Here is a 12,725-nt window from a genome sequence, read left to right as displayed (position 1 = left end):
GAAAGTGGCTGGATAAGTCATCTGGCTACAACAAACACCCTAGAGTGACTTTTCCCATTGAAGCCCTGGGTTTCCCTGAAGCAAGAATGACTCACTGATATACAAGATACCAAATATTCAAATATACACACCACATGCTCTTAGCTCATGTTGATCACTTGTCTGTGATCATAAAAATATACTAAGAATTAAAATAAATTCTAGGGAAAGTCCCTGTCAAATAAAATTCTTACAAAAACTTCTTTAACCAGATTTCTTGAAAAGGAGAAGGAATTAGGTAACAAGATCTGGAGAACTAATACTTTCGGTTTAACGCTGCAATTATTTCTTGATTTGCTAAGCTGGGATCTTCATAAATATCTTGTTAACTTGAGGGACAGGAGAGGTGACTAACCTTGTTCTTGATAATGGAGGAATATCTAGATGCCCTGAGCCAGCATTATTTTGCAAATAAAATAAACAGTCTGTCAAAGGCTAAAAGAAAATTGGGATTCTTTGCTACAGATAATCCTTTCAGACAGTTTAAGGTATTTTCTTTTCCTCAAAATATTCAAGATAATCTAATCTTAGTGAAGAATAATAGAAATGAAAAACTACCAAAGTAAAGCAACTCGTATACTTTTTAGGTCACATATTTTAGGGTTGCTTGGTATCAGGAAGGTTTCTAAAAATATTCTTGGGTACATTGGAGAAAACCCTCATTACAGATTCTTTTTTAAACCGTGCTCAATTGGAGTGATCCGGGATCAAGAGGAACACAAAAGCACAGGACCCTGGGCATGGGGTTTCTTTATCTCTCCCTAGAAGAGTTGGGGAGATGTTTTATTTTGTGAAAACAAACATATAAAACTGATGTGTGTTTCTATATTCTGTTTTATTACTATATACTATTACAATGACAATTACTATCAAGATGACTATATTCTATACTACCACTATTGAATATACTGTATTCTATACCTATATATTATGCTCTACAGCAGGGATAGGCAACCTTAGCTCTTTTATGACTCGCGGACTTCAACTCCCAGAATTCCTGAGCCAGCCATGCTGGCTCAGGAATTCTGGGAGTTGAAGTCCACGAGTCATAAAAGAGCCAAGGTTTGCTACCCCTGCTCTATAGTATTACTAGCATGCATCAATGTTTCTTTCTTAAGCCTCTACTGTCTTAAGTCCCTTCTCTCTGAAATGCCTTCTTCTTTTACTGGCTGGCATGTACAGCTCTTGAGTCTTTTTTACATTGTGCTTTGTGTTGCTGGGCTGCTGTACTTCCCGCCCCCTTCTGTTTTGGACCATCCATGTCTTCTGAAGAAAAAAACCATCCTTTCATTTGGCTGCTGTACCCAGTTTGCTGTTGGCTTCAGAGCTGAAAAACACATGCCTCCTGTCACACCTGTGTCAAGGTTGCAGCTTTATTGGCAACTCTGCCACGCTGATGCCGGTGAGAAGGCTCAAATGAGAGGGAAAGGAGGAAGCACAGCTTTTTTTTTCAAGCAGCTTGCTCTTGGCTCACACATACACAATAAATTCCAATATTCATTTTAAAATATAGTAGTATAATAGCACTGGTAGTAAGAAGAACTGCATTATGCATTTTAATAAAACCTTTTCCTATTCAAACAGAAAGTTTCCAAAATTCATCCCATCTTTATTCTATTGTAACCCATATCCATTGAGGGTTGAATTGTTGATTAAATCCTAGATGTAGAGACCTTTTATTATGTTTTTTAAGTAAAAGCAAAATTGAGCAAAACTGCTTTCATTTTCTTGTTGCTGTTGGTCATTAATACAGCTGCCACGGCACCTAATGGTCACTGTCAAAATTGCAGTAGTAGAGAAATTCTAAATAGATCATTAGAAATACAATCGCATTTGGAAGGAGAAACCGTCTGTTGTTGATCTCTTGGCCATTTAAATACGGATCAGTTTCATAAAACTGTTATTTGAAGCTTAGCTCATGATTAACCAACTGGCTACAATGCTTTTAATTTTCTGTTGAAAAGAGTGTAATAACAAAAATAAGCAGATGGATTTTGCAGTCCTGACACATTCAAATCTACTTCAGAAAAGAAGAATCTGAACACTAACTGCCAATTGACAGAGGAGGGAATTATAGAACAAGACGGGTTTGTCAAAAACAGATCATGCCAGACAAATCTTATTGCATTCTTTGACCAAGTGACAAAATTAGTGGACCAGAGGAATGCTGTGGATATAATTTACTTGGACTTCAGTAAGGCATTTGACAAAGTAGATCATAACCTACTACTTGATAAGATAGAAAAATGCGAGTTAGACAGCATCACCACCAGATGGATCCGTAGCTGGCTGACCGGCCGTACTCAGCATGTGGTCCTCAGTGGAATCACATCTACATGGAGGGAAGTGTGTAGTGGGGTGCCCCAGGGCTCTGTTCTGGGCCCAGTGCTTTCCAACATCTTCATCAATGATCTGGACGAGGGGATCGATGGGGAACTCATCAAATTTGCAGACGACACCAAGCTGGCAGGAATAACCGACACTCCAGAAGACAGGCTTAGGATACAGGAGGATCTGGACAGACTTGAACATTGGGCGCTATCTAACAAAATGAAATTCAATGGTGAAAAAAGTAAGGTTCTACATTTAGGCAAGAAAAACCAAATGTACAAGTATAGTATAGGGGGTACCTTGCTCAATAGTAGCAACTGTGAGAGGGATCTCGTAGTCCTAGTGGACAATCATTTAAATATGAGCCAGCAGTGTGCTGCAGCTGCCAAAAAAGCCAACATAGTGCTAGGCTGCATTAACAGAGGGATAGAATTAAGATCATGTGAAGTATTAATACCACTTTACAATGCCTTGGTAAGGCCACACTTGGAATACTGCATCCAGTTTTTGTCACCACGATGTAAAAAAGATGTTGAGACTCTACAAAGCGTACAGAGAAGAGCAACAAAGATGATTAGGGGACTGGAGGTTAAAACATATAAGGAACGGTTGCTGGAATTGGGTATGTCTAGTTTAATGAAGAGAAGGACGAGGAGGGACATGATAGCAGTATTCCAATATCTCAGGGGCTGCCACAAAGAAGAGGGAGTCAAGCTATTTTCCAAAGTGCCTGAAGGCAGGACAAGAAGCAACGGGTGGAAACTAATCAAAGAGAGAAGCAACCTAGAACTAAGGAAAAACTTCCTGACAGTTAGAACAATTAACCAGTGGAACAACCTGCCTCCAGAAGCGGTGAATGCTCCAACACTGGAAGCTTTTAAGAAAAAACTGGACAGCCATTTGTCCGAAATGGTATAGGGTTTCCTGCCTAAGCAGGGGTTGGACTAGATGACCTCCAAGGTCCCGTCCAACTTTATCGTTATTATTATAAGATGTTCCTTTACTACACTAAGTAGTAAATGAACAAAGAAGCATGAATCCTTCCCCTGCAGCTTTCCCCTCTTATTTTTCACATATTTTTCAATATGGTGTTCTTCTAAGATATAAAATTAGGTGGCTAAGAGCTGAGCCCATCTTTCTCCTACACCAGGGGTATCAAACTGCCGACCTGCCGGCTGGATGTGTCATGCCAAAACCATGCCCACCCCATTGCCTGCAATGGGAAAAAAGTCATGATACGTCGCGACATGCCACGTGATGTCACGAGTTTGACACCCGTGTCCTATAACATCACTACATAGGCAACCTCTATTTCTCAACTTTGGTTGATAGATAAATGCAATGCTAGGTCCCCCCCAAGTGTTTTGGATTTTAATTTCCAGAATGCTCATGTGGTCACCTTAATTAGAGACTATCAGGCCGAGGAACAATGCTTTAAAGTGACTTACTTTAGTAGATTACCATGGCATGTATCAAATACATTAGAATGATCAAAGCACTATATAAATGTTTAAATTATGTTGTTGATATTGCTGCTGTTGAAAATAAATTATTAATCTCACAACTAAAGTGTAGCCAGTACCAAATTCTGTGCATATTTATGTTTTCCTTCCTTCCTTCCTTCCTTCCTTCCTTCCTTCCTTCCTTCCTTCCTTCCTTCCTTCCTTCCTTCCTTCCTTCCTTCCTTCCTTCCTCCCTCCCTCCCTCCCTCCCTCCCTCCCTCTTTGACAAATGCCTCTTTCAGTATTTTTATCGTATTATCTTAAAACAGGAAACAAACGTTTTGGGATTTAAGGGTCCTCGTAAAATGAGTGTTATCATACCCGGAATGAATATGGATCATGAGAGAGTTTCCATCAGACCACGGAATGTAAGTCAGTCACCATTATCTCAAAAATCATAAGCTAGCTCAACCAAGTTTAAGGATGCAATTACATATCAATCCTGGGAGACATGGATTTTTTAATTTCCTTCTTCATAGCCCAGAATTCATTTACAAATATTTTCCTAGTCACTGAGGACAAATTCAGGGAATAGGAAAAAAAAGGGAATTGAATACAGAGGGTGGACAGATGCTATAACACTATCCCGGATTCTGTTATAATTTATATTCTTTGCAGTGGGAAAGAACGGTTTTTTTTTTAAATTTTTGTTTTAATCTGAAAAAAATGTTTTTTAAAAATAGAAAAGTCACCCCATCTCTTCTGCTTGGATTCGTTATTAGTTAGATTTACATTCTGTCATTCCTCCAGGAAGTGAAAGAAGCCTAAATTGTGTTTTTGCTCTGCTAATGATTTCTCCGTAGCAACCCTGTGAGGTAGATTGGCTTTTTAATGCCCAGTTGTCATGTTAAAATGAGACTGGCAGGTCTTTAGGTTTTTAGTTTCCATTTGTTCCTGAATTGGCTGTTCTGAAGTCAGGGGTTTGCTAACCTTGTCATAATGACTCTCATTCAACCCAGAGGGAAAACTAGAGACTGCTGCTAACAACAATTGTTATCATTGTTATGACTAAAAGATTTGTCAAGCTAGGGAAAAGAGATAGGAGATGAAAATAATACTTATCATAAACTAGAAAAAAATACCAGGTGAGGTGGGACCTGTGGAAATCCATTCCCATATATTGTATAAGCAATTACAGGGATCAGTAGCTTCCCAAATTAGTGTATCTGAGATCTATGAAAGATAGATATTAATCATTTTTCTATCGCAGATACTGCATATGCTAATTTGTAGTTATTAGCACAGTTATTAGATCTGTAATTGGCCACAGATCATTTGCTTGGTTTGTATTCATTGGATTTATGCATGTTGACTTTTAGCATGCCGTTGTCAACAGCAGGAGTTGGTTTGCTAAACATTGTGTTCAGAACCCTGTGCTTGGTATCAAGGTTCATACAAGCTCTTCTGCAGATAGGACTAAAAGATTGCTAAAAGTTGTATTCAGAACCCTGTGCTGAGTGTCAAGGTTTACACAAGCTCTTCTGCAGACAGTACTAAAAGATTGCTAGAAGTTGTATTCAGAGCTCTGTGCTGAGTGTCAAGGTTTATACAAGCTCCTCTGCAGACAGTGCTGGAGTGACATGTTCACACAGACAGTCAGTGTCCTTCTGGCAGAAATGCTGAGAATGGAGAGAAAAACATAAGTGACAGCACAATATGTGCAGCTTTTTTTAAAAATTTTCATGTTTTAAAAAGTGAACCAAGAAAACCATCCGAAATACAAGTTTATTCTTCCAATTTTGCTTTTTCTCTGGCTCCTGTTGCCCACTCCCCCCCGTTCTTTAGGTTGTTGTGCTTGTTCTTTTGTAAACCAAACAAAGCCTGAGGACATAAGTCTGTCCAGGGATGTCTTAGCATGTTCAGTCTATGTGTGAGGAGCAGGGAGAGGACCTTCTTCTCTCCTAGATACAATGGTAATATAAGTGAACAGATTATGTTCAACATTGTCTGCTGCAAGGAGTCTTCACAGGTTATGGATGCTTCTGTCTGATCTGAAGCATTCAATTATCCAGAGTTGAGGATAATATGCTGCAGTCATGCATACAACAAAGCTCTCTGTTGCCAGCAGTCATGTAGTAATTAATAGAAGTCCTTCTCTTCTAACACCAGAGTAACTACTTGCTACAAGGAACTGTTTACCGCTACTTGAAATCTGCACTGAAACTATGAAAGTCCTTCATGAAGAGAGCAGTAACAATACAAATATTACTTCTTAAAATTTGAGACAGTGCTATCCCAAATCTGTAAAAGTGTCAAGGTTTCATTCTTCTCATATCTTCTAATAAAAAGGTTTAAATGGAGTTATTGGAATAAACCAAATACTTTCTTGGCAAATATGGAAAAATATGTCGACATATTCGTATATTTATTGGGGACTGTGTCATTTTTATTCTTTCAATTCTATATTTTTGCCTCAGCCTTATAGATATAATTAAGTTCTTATTCTTCCTCAACATTGGTAAAATAGGTGCCACTGCCTCTCATTAAAACTAGTAGAAATGCTTAGAATATATGTTTGTGTTATGATTTAATACTGGGTCATCTGCAAATCTGCTTATCCATTTGCTCTGCCATATAGAAGGTCTCAAATGTAATCCAAAGCTTGACCCTCTAGAAATATGAACTTCTATAAGAGGATCTGGGAAATGTCTTGGCATATCTGTGATTTCCTTGGCAGGCTTTAATTTTTCTTCTCTGTGTATGTATATTCATGGCTCATCTGTTTATCAAAATATACTTTAAACACTGTTTATCAAAAACTGATTCCAAACTAGTTTATACCACTTTATGTTATAAGCCAAGAATGCAATAGAGTCAGTGTTAGTGTTTGTTAGTTGATCTCAGTATGCTTCCCAATGACACATGGAGTTAGAATAGGATGTGGGTTCTGACAACGTAAGCAATTGATTTGGGAGGGCCAGAGATTTTATTTTAGGGTGGTTTTGAACACTGGAATGGAAAATCGGTATATATACAAAGAGTGGAAGATAGCTTTTCTCTGCTTGGTTTTGACAGGAACATGAAACACTCCTCTCAAGATGGCAAAATAAAAACACAGAGAGTGTCATTGAGCTGCACAACAAAACTCCAGTCTGGAATGATGATACACAGTCTTACGTTTTAAATTTTCATGGTCGTGTAACACAGGCCTCTGTGAAAAACTTCCAAATTATTCACGACAATGATCGTAAGTATGGCTTCTTTAATTAAATTTGTTGGAAACAGATTGCTTTTCTGAAATCTAATTAGATCCTTTGTATAATGATATCAAAGAGATGTTAGGTTTCCTCAAACCAAAATTCATGTTGTATTCCTCTTACTATAGTTTCCTGTTCTCAGATGTTGATAGCATATCTATGAAGAGGATAGTTCGGATGATTGTCATTCATTTGTTTTGATGTTTTGATGAAGTTTTTGGCAAGGGTGGAATCTAAGGCAATCTTTTCTAATGAGTTATTTTCAATTATTTTCAGATTAAAGCTCTCATCTCTGTTCTTCTGACTTGAAGTAAAGTCCATCTATATACTCAAGGACCTGGGGTTGAGCTAGCAGGGGCAAAGAAGTAAAATGAAATAAAATATGAATAGCTAAGGCACTAATAGCTTGTTCTCAGAGTAGCACATAAACAGCTTCTAATTTAATTTACCCTATTACATAACACCTGCCACATAATGCCTTAATGACTTAACGACTTGTCAATAACAAAAGACAAAAAAGCCCAGATAATGGACATGGCAGTATTTCTCTATTTATATATCAAACTTTTTAACTGCCCATCATCCTCATAGAGAGGCTTTGGGCAGTGTACAATTTAATCACCTGGAGATAGCAGAATAGAAGAGGAAGAATTGGAGAAGATAACAAAATACAAAGACCTGCAGACAGGAATAGAACAACTGTGGCAAAAGAAAGCAAAGGAAGCACCAATAGTAACAGGCACCTTGGGTGCAATCCCAAAACAATTGGAGCATCATTTGAACACTATCAGCAGGGACAAAATCATGGTCAGTCAGTTGCAAAAGGCAGCTTTATTCAAAGCAACTTACATCCTGCCACAATACCTTTAAGACCATAAAACATCCACATCTGTCCATCCCAGATCATTGGGAAGGATTTGATAGGTGGATAAAAATGCCAAATCCAGTGTGACTGTGCGACAAACCATAATATAATATTTCTGAGAGAGGTGAAACCTTTATAATGGAGGCATAGTTTCTGGTGGGGTGCATACTTTTAAAATTTGCCCTCTTTAATTCAGTCTATAAAGATATACTAATGCCCATTGTTATCAGATGTAGTTTTGATGAAGTTTTGATCCCGATCATTTAATGCGGGGGCAGATGGTGTGCCGTCACCATTCTTCTGGTGTGCCAGAAGAAACATCATCAGTCTGATGAAAGCTCCCCCCCCCCGAAATGCCTGCTTAGAAAGTAGTTCTTCTCTTCACTGGTTCTTTCACCACAACCTAACTTTGCTCTAAGCGTTGTTGGCAGGCTTCAATTTTATCCTTTCAGCAGTGTTGGGAGGCAGCTATTTGGGGAATCTGCCAGCTTAACAATATGGAAGCTGAAGGAGGAAGGGAAGGGAGGAAAAAGAGTCGCTTGCTGAGTCTTTTTCAGGCACTGCAGCTGTCTTCTGATTTTGTTCTATTCATCCCACCGACGTTTTTGGATCCTTTTCTGTTTCCTGACTTATAAAGAATGCCATTTATAAGGATGTCTCTGCCATGGGCGGAAGTGCCAGATACCACACAGCTGGGCAACATTTCTTTTTTCTTTTTTCCCCCTTTTTATCAGAACATTTCTTTTATCTATTTTAAAACATTCAAGGAACAAAATAAATGAATTACATAAAACAAAACAAAAAAAGTACGGTAAATAAGCAGAATTTACAAATGGTCATGATATTTAAAATTCAACATTTATTGATGAAATAATTCATGATATTTATTGATGAAATAATTTAAAGTAGACTGATCATACCTTAAGGAATAATTGACGATCACCACTAAAATTTAGATTTACCAAGGTGTCACCACTATTTATTCCTAAAATAAATGCACTTGATCCTATGGAAATGAAATTTTTTTTTTTTTTTAAATCAATAAAAGCAATATTAATCCTAAATTCTCTACATAGTATCTGGTGATTAAAATACAAACATTAAAATAGCTTCGGGTTACTATCTTTACATCAAATATTTCCCCGGTAAACATAGTCTCAACATCTGAATTAGCTTAGCTGCGTGATTTGTAATATAAAGGCAAGCCCTACTTGCTTCATTTTAGTCAAAATTTAGTTCTGAATGTACACTTTTAATTTTGCTGTGGCTTCGTATTCCCCAGCTGCCCTGCATTTCATTGCTTTCTGAAGAACACTTGTGTCCTAGTTCAGATTTCAGCTAATCTAGGAGATACACATTACTTCTTTTTTTCTAATTTTACAGTTTGGTTTAGTACTATTCACATAGTCTAAAACGTGTTAAAAGCCACATTGATGTATCTTTATGTTTCTTTATTCTTTCAGCCGACTACATAGTGATGCAGTTTGGCCGTGTGGCAGAAGATATTTTCACAATGGATTATAATTATCCTATGTGTGCAGTACAAGCCTTTGCTATTGCACTGTCCAGTTTTGACAGCAAACTGGCTTGTGAGTGAACAGGTTATACCTAAACTTCACTACAGCCAAAACCATGTGCCACTGGAAGAAGAAAACATACAGTCCACATTTTCTGTAGTGTCATCAGTGGTCACACATCCTTATGAGGCAGGTAAAATTTGTTTTCTGAAGGACCAACCTTTTTTGATGAAGAGAAAATATTTTAAAAATTCAAGACTTTCAGGAATGTTTTCCCCTCCTATTCTCTATTTTTGTGGAAGTGGCATCAGAGCTCTATAAATAGAAGTCTTACCTTAATGTCCTCAGTTCTGTTATAAAGATGCACATAATTGTGGCTTAAGTGAAAACACCATTGGGATCAATGATGTCTTTTTTTAAACCCATAAAAGCTATCACGACACAGATCTAGTTTTGGATTTAAGACATATTCGGAGACTGTCAGCTTACCTCAAGATTTCATTCACACCTTTGAGAATTTTGTGTCACTCATTTTAAACATAAGACCGTGAGAAAGATGCAAACTTTTTTCCAAGAAAGAAGCAAGGTAGCATTTACTCTCAAAGCCAAGACTGAAATTGATTTGTGATAATGTTTATGTGGGAAGGAATCTGACAAATTTTTAATCCGGATGGGGAATGGAATGGGGGGAGGGGAGGGAATCGGAAGCACAAGTTAATATTGCACAACTCACTTGTACTCCAAGGTGTTAGTTTATAGATTGTGTTTTAAGTCTCACTTTCTGATGTCAGTTCACGCTTATTGTTAAGAAGGGAAGTTTGATCATGCAAAGTCACCAAATGGATGGGAGAAATGATGCTGAATCGTTAACACTAACTAAAAGAAAGAGAAAATGTGCTTCAAACCTGTATGATGTCTCAGGTCCCATGTGTGGCATGTTCTGTCAAAGAAAAATTTTCTGTCTTTTACCCTGGAGAACTGCTGCCCTTTGGGTAGACATGAATGATCTAGAAAGGTGAAGGGCCAACATTGATAAAGCATCTGCATCTGCTGTAAATGAATTGAACGACATCTAAGTCTTTGAATAAACCTGTCTTGATAGAGCTGCCTCTTTTAAGAAATTGTTTAGAAGATAACTGGAACTAATAGTGAATGGTATTTGCTCTTTTTCTGCCCCAATAGAGATAGTCCTTGACTTACAATCATTTGTCTAGTGACCGTTCGAAGATACGGAGACTTATGACCAAGTCCTTGCACTTACGACATTGCAGCATCCCCACAGACATCCGATAAACATTTGAGTGCTTGGCAACTATATTTATGACAGTTGTGTTGTCCCAGGGTCATGTGATTGCCATTTTCGACCTTCCCAGTTGGCTTCTGTCAAGCAAAATCAATGGGGGAAGCTGGATTTGCTTAACAACCACATGATTCACTTAACAATTGCAGTGATTTGCTTAACAACTACAGGATGGAAAGATCATAAAATTGGGCACCAGCTTACTTAGCAGTGGAAATTCTGGTCCCAATTGTGGTTGTAAATCGAGGACTACCTGTACTGAAAGTTATATGCAGAGAAAGCTTCCAAAATCAGAAATTAATTGCAACGCCTTTTTTATTTTAAACAGATGGGTTGAATTAGAGCTTTTATTTTGTTGGTGCTTTGTCCCAAAGCAAAGGGACGCTCCACCAGGGTACCCCTTTTCAAAATAATATTGGTAGCAAAAGAGAATATTACATAGATAGCAATTTCTACAGCCCCCAATTATACGGACTTCCCTACTGCAGAGGCTCCATTAAATTTTGGGGCAGATTTGGAGGGCCTAATAGAAACACCTGGAGAGATAGAATCAGTAAAGATGACCTCATCTCTTCAGCCAGAAGAAAACCTCTGCTGGATCAAACTATTCCTACTACCGGTAATAAGAGGGAGATGCTTCTATCTGTGGAAGACTTTTTCTGGATATAACTACCGGTACGTATGCATGTTTGTGCCTTTTTACTAACAAATCATTATATTTCAGAATGCAAGCTCTAGCTTATCTCATTTTCTTGTTTTTGGAAACATGAGTGTACTAAACATTTGAAATCAGAGTCAGCTTTGAAGGGGATCTGACCATTTAGCATTAATTTTGTGACTGTTTCCCACAATATGATATTGCATGTGACTGGTATACATAGAATATATACTAAGACTCAGCAGTACCAGATTTGAGGGGGGACATACCTTTTGGCTACATTTTCACTGGATTCTACAAGGGCTGTTGGGTTAATTTTAGCAGGTTTGCCTTTCTGTGACTTACTAAGGACAAAGTGCCGGTGCATCCAGTGCGGATTACAATTTTGCTGATGCTTATATCAGCATAGAAATGCAGGTGGTTGGTCTGTGAATCTTCTTTTGTTTTAGATAATTTATGGTCCTTTTGTAGTATGTGAACACCTCTATGCAAAAATGCAATCTGTTTGGTCCACTTTGAAATTGCCATTCTCTCAAGTCAAAGAATATTGAAAACAAAGATGAAGTGATCACTCTGTCAGCTGGAGAAAAACCTAAAAAAAAAAAGCTAATTCACCTAGCAGTACCACAATTTTTGTACAATAACACACTTTGTGATAAAAGGCATGTGAGTCAGAGAGTTAAGTAATTACAGAATGTGGAATACATGAAGATCTATTTCAAAATTTTGCAGCGATCGTTTATTAATAAGTGCACTCAAAATTAGATTTATTTAAACTAAGGCTGCCATTTGGACAACATATTTTAGGATAAGCCCCCTTGCAGTTAATATCACTTGTTTCTGAGTACTGTGTTAGAATTGCCCCTTAGGAAGTATATTTAAAGCTGTGGTCTCAAATTTTATGACTTGGTCATAAAAAAATAGCCTTGTCAGTATGAGTGTATATTGGGCTGTGTCACATTTAAACTCCTTGAAATCAGACTTTCTTCAGCTAAGATTTAGTCATAATATCTTAATGGGTCAACTATAAACCTGATGAAGCCTAGATCAAATTTGTTGTATGATATGAAAATAAAATTCAGTTGTTCGGCTTACATTTGTTCAAGACTGAAAAGGGTTCACAAGAAGGAATGCTTGTCCCTATCTGGACTATTTTAATTTTATGCTGTTGCATTTTTTCTCTTAGTGAATACTTGCAAGTTGAGATAAGGAACTTTTAATGGATAAGATTTCAAAGTATTGCTGGTTTTTTATTTTATGTTTTGCTTCGATTTTGACACTTTTGAAAAGAAGAGCGCCTCAGTGATCCTTCCTAC

At 37.6% G+C, this 12,725-nt stretch overlaps 1 protein-coding gene across 5 annotated transcripts in view; it reads left to right on the top strand.

The window, feature by feature from the left end:
* The window catches only part of TUB (TUB bipartite transcription factor), a 128,342-nt gene extending 117,787 nt beyond the window's left edge, over window positions 1-10,555 (top strand). For all 5 annotated transcript variants that reach the window (XM_039344571.1, XM_039344570.1, XM_039344572.1 and 2 more), the window contains 3 exons: window positions 4,142-4,240; window positions 6,888-7,059; window positions 9,398-10,555. In XM_039344571.1, coding sequence (XP_039200505.1) covers window positions 4,142-4,240; window positions 6,888-7,059; window positions 9,398-9,531 — 405 coding nt within the window. In that variant the 3' untranslated portion in view covers window positions 9,532-10,555. The remainder of the gene's footprint in view (window positions 1-4,141; window positions 4,241-6,887; window positions 7,060-9,397) is intronic.
* Window positions 10,556-12,725: the final 2,170 nt, after the last annotated feature.

The sequence above is a fragment of the Crotalus tigris genome, unplaced genomic scaffold, assembly GCF_016545835.1.
Source record: "Crotalus tigris isolate CLP2741 ecotype Arizona unplaced genomic scaffold, ASM1654583v1 scf7180000017933.3771270, whole genome shotgun sequence".
Lineage (NCBI taxonomy): Eukaryota > Metazoa > Chordata > Lepidosauria > Squamata > Viperidae > Crotalus > Crotalus tigris.
This window is presented reverse-complemented; position numbering and strand designations above follow the sequence as displayed.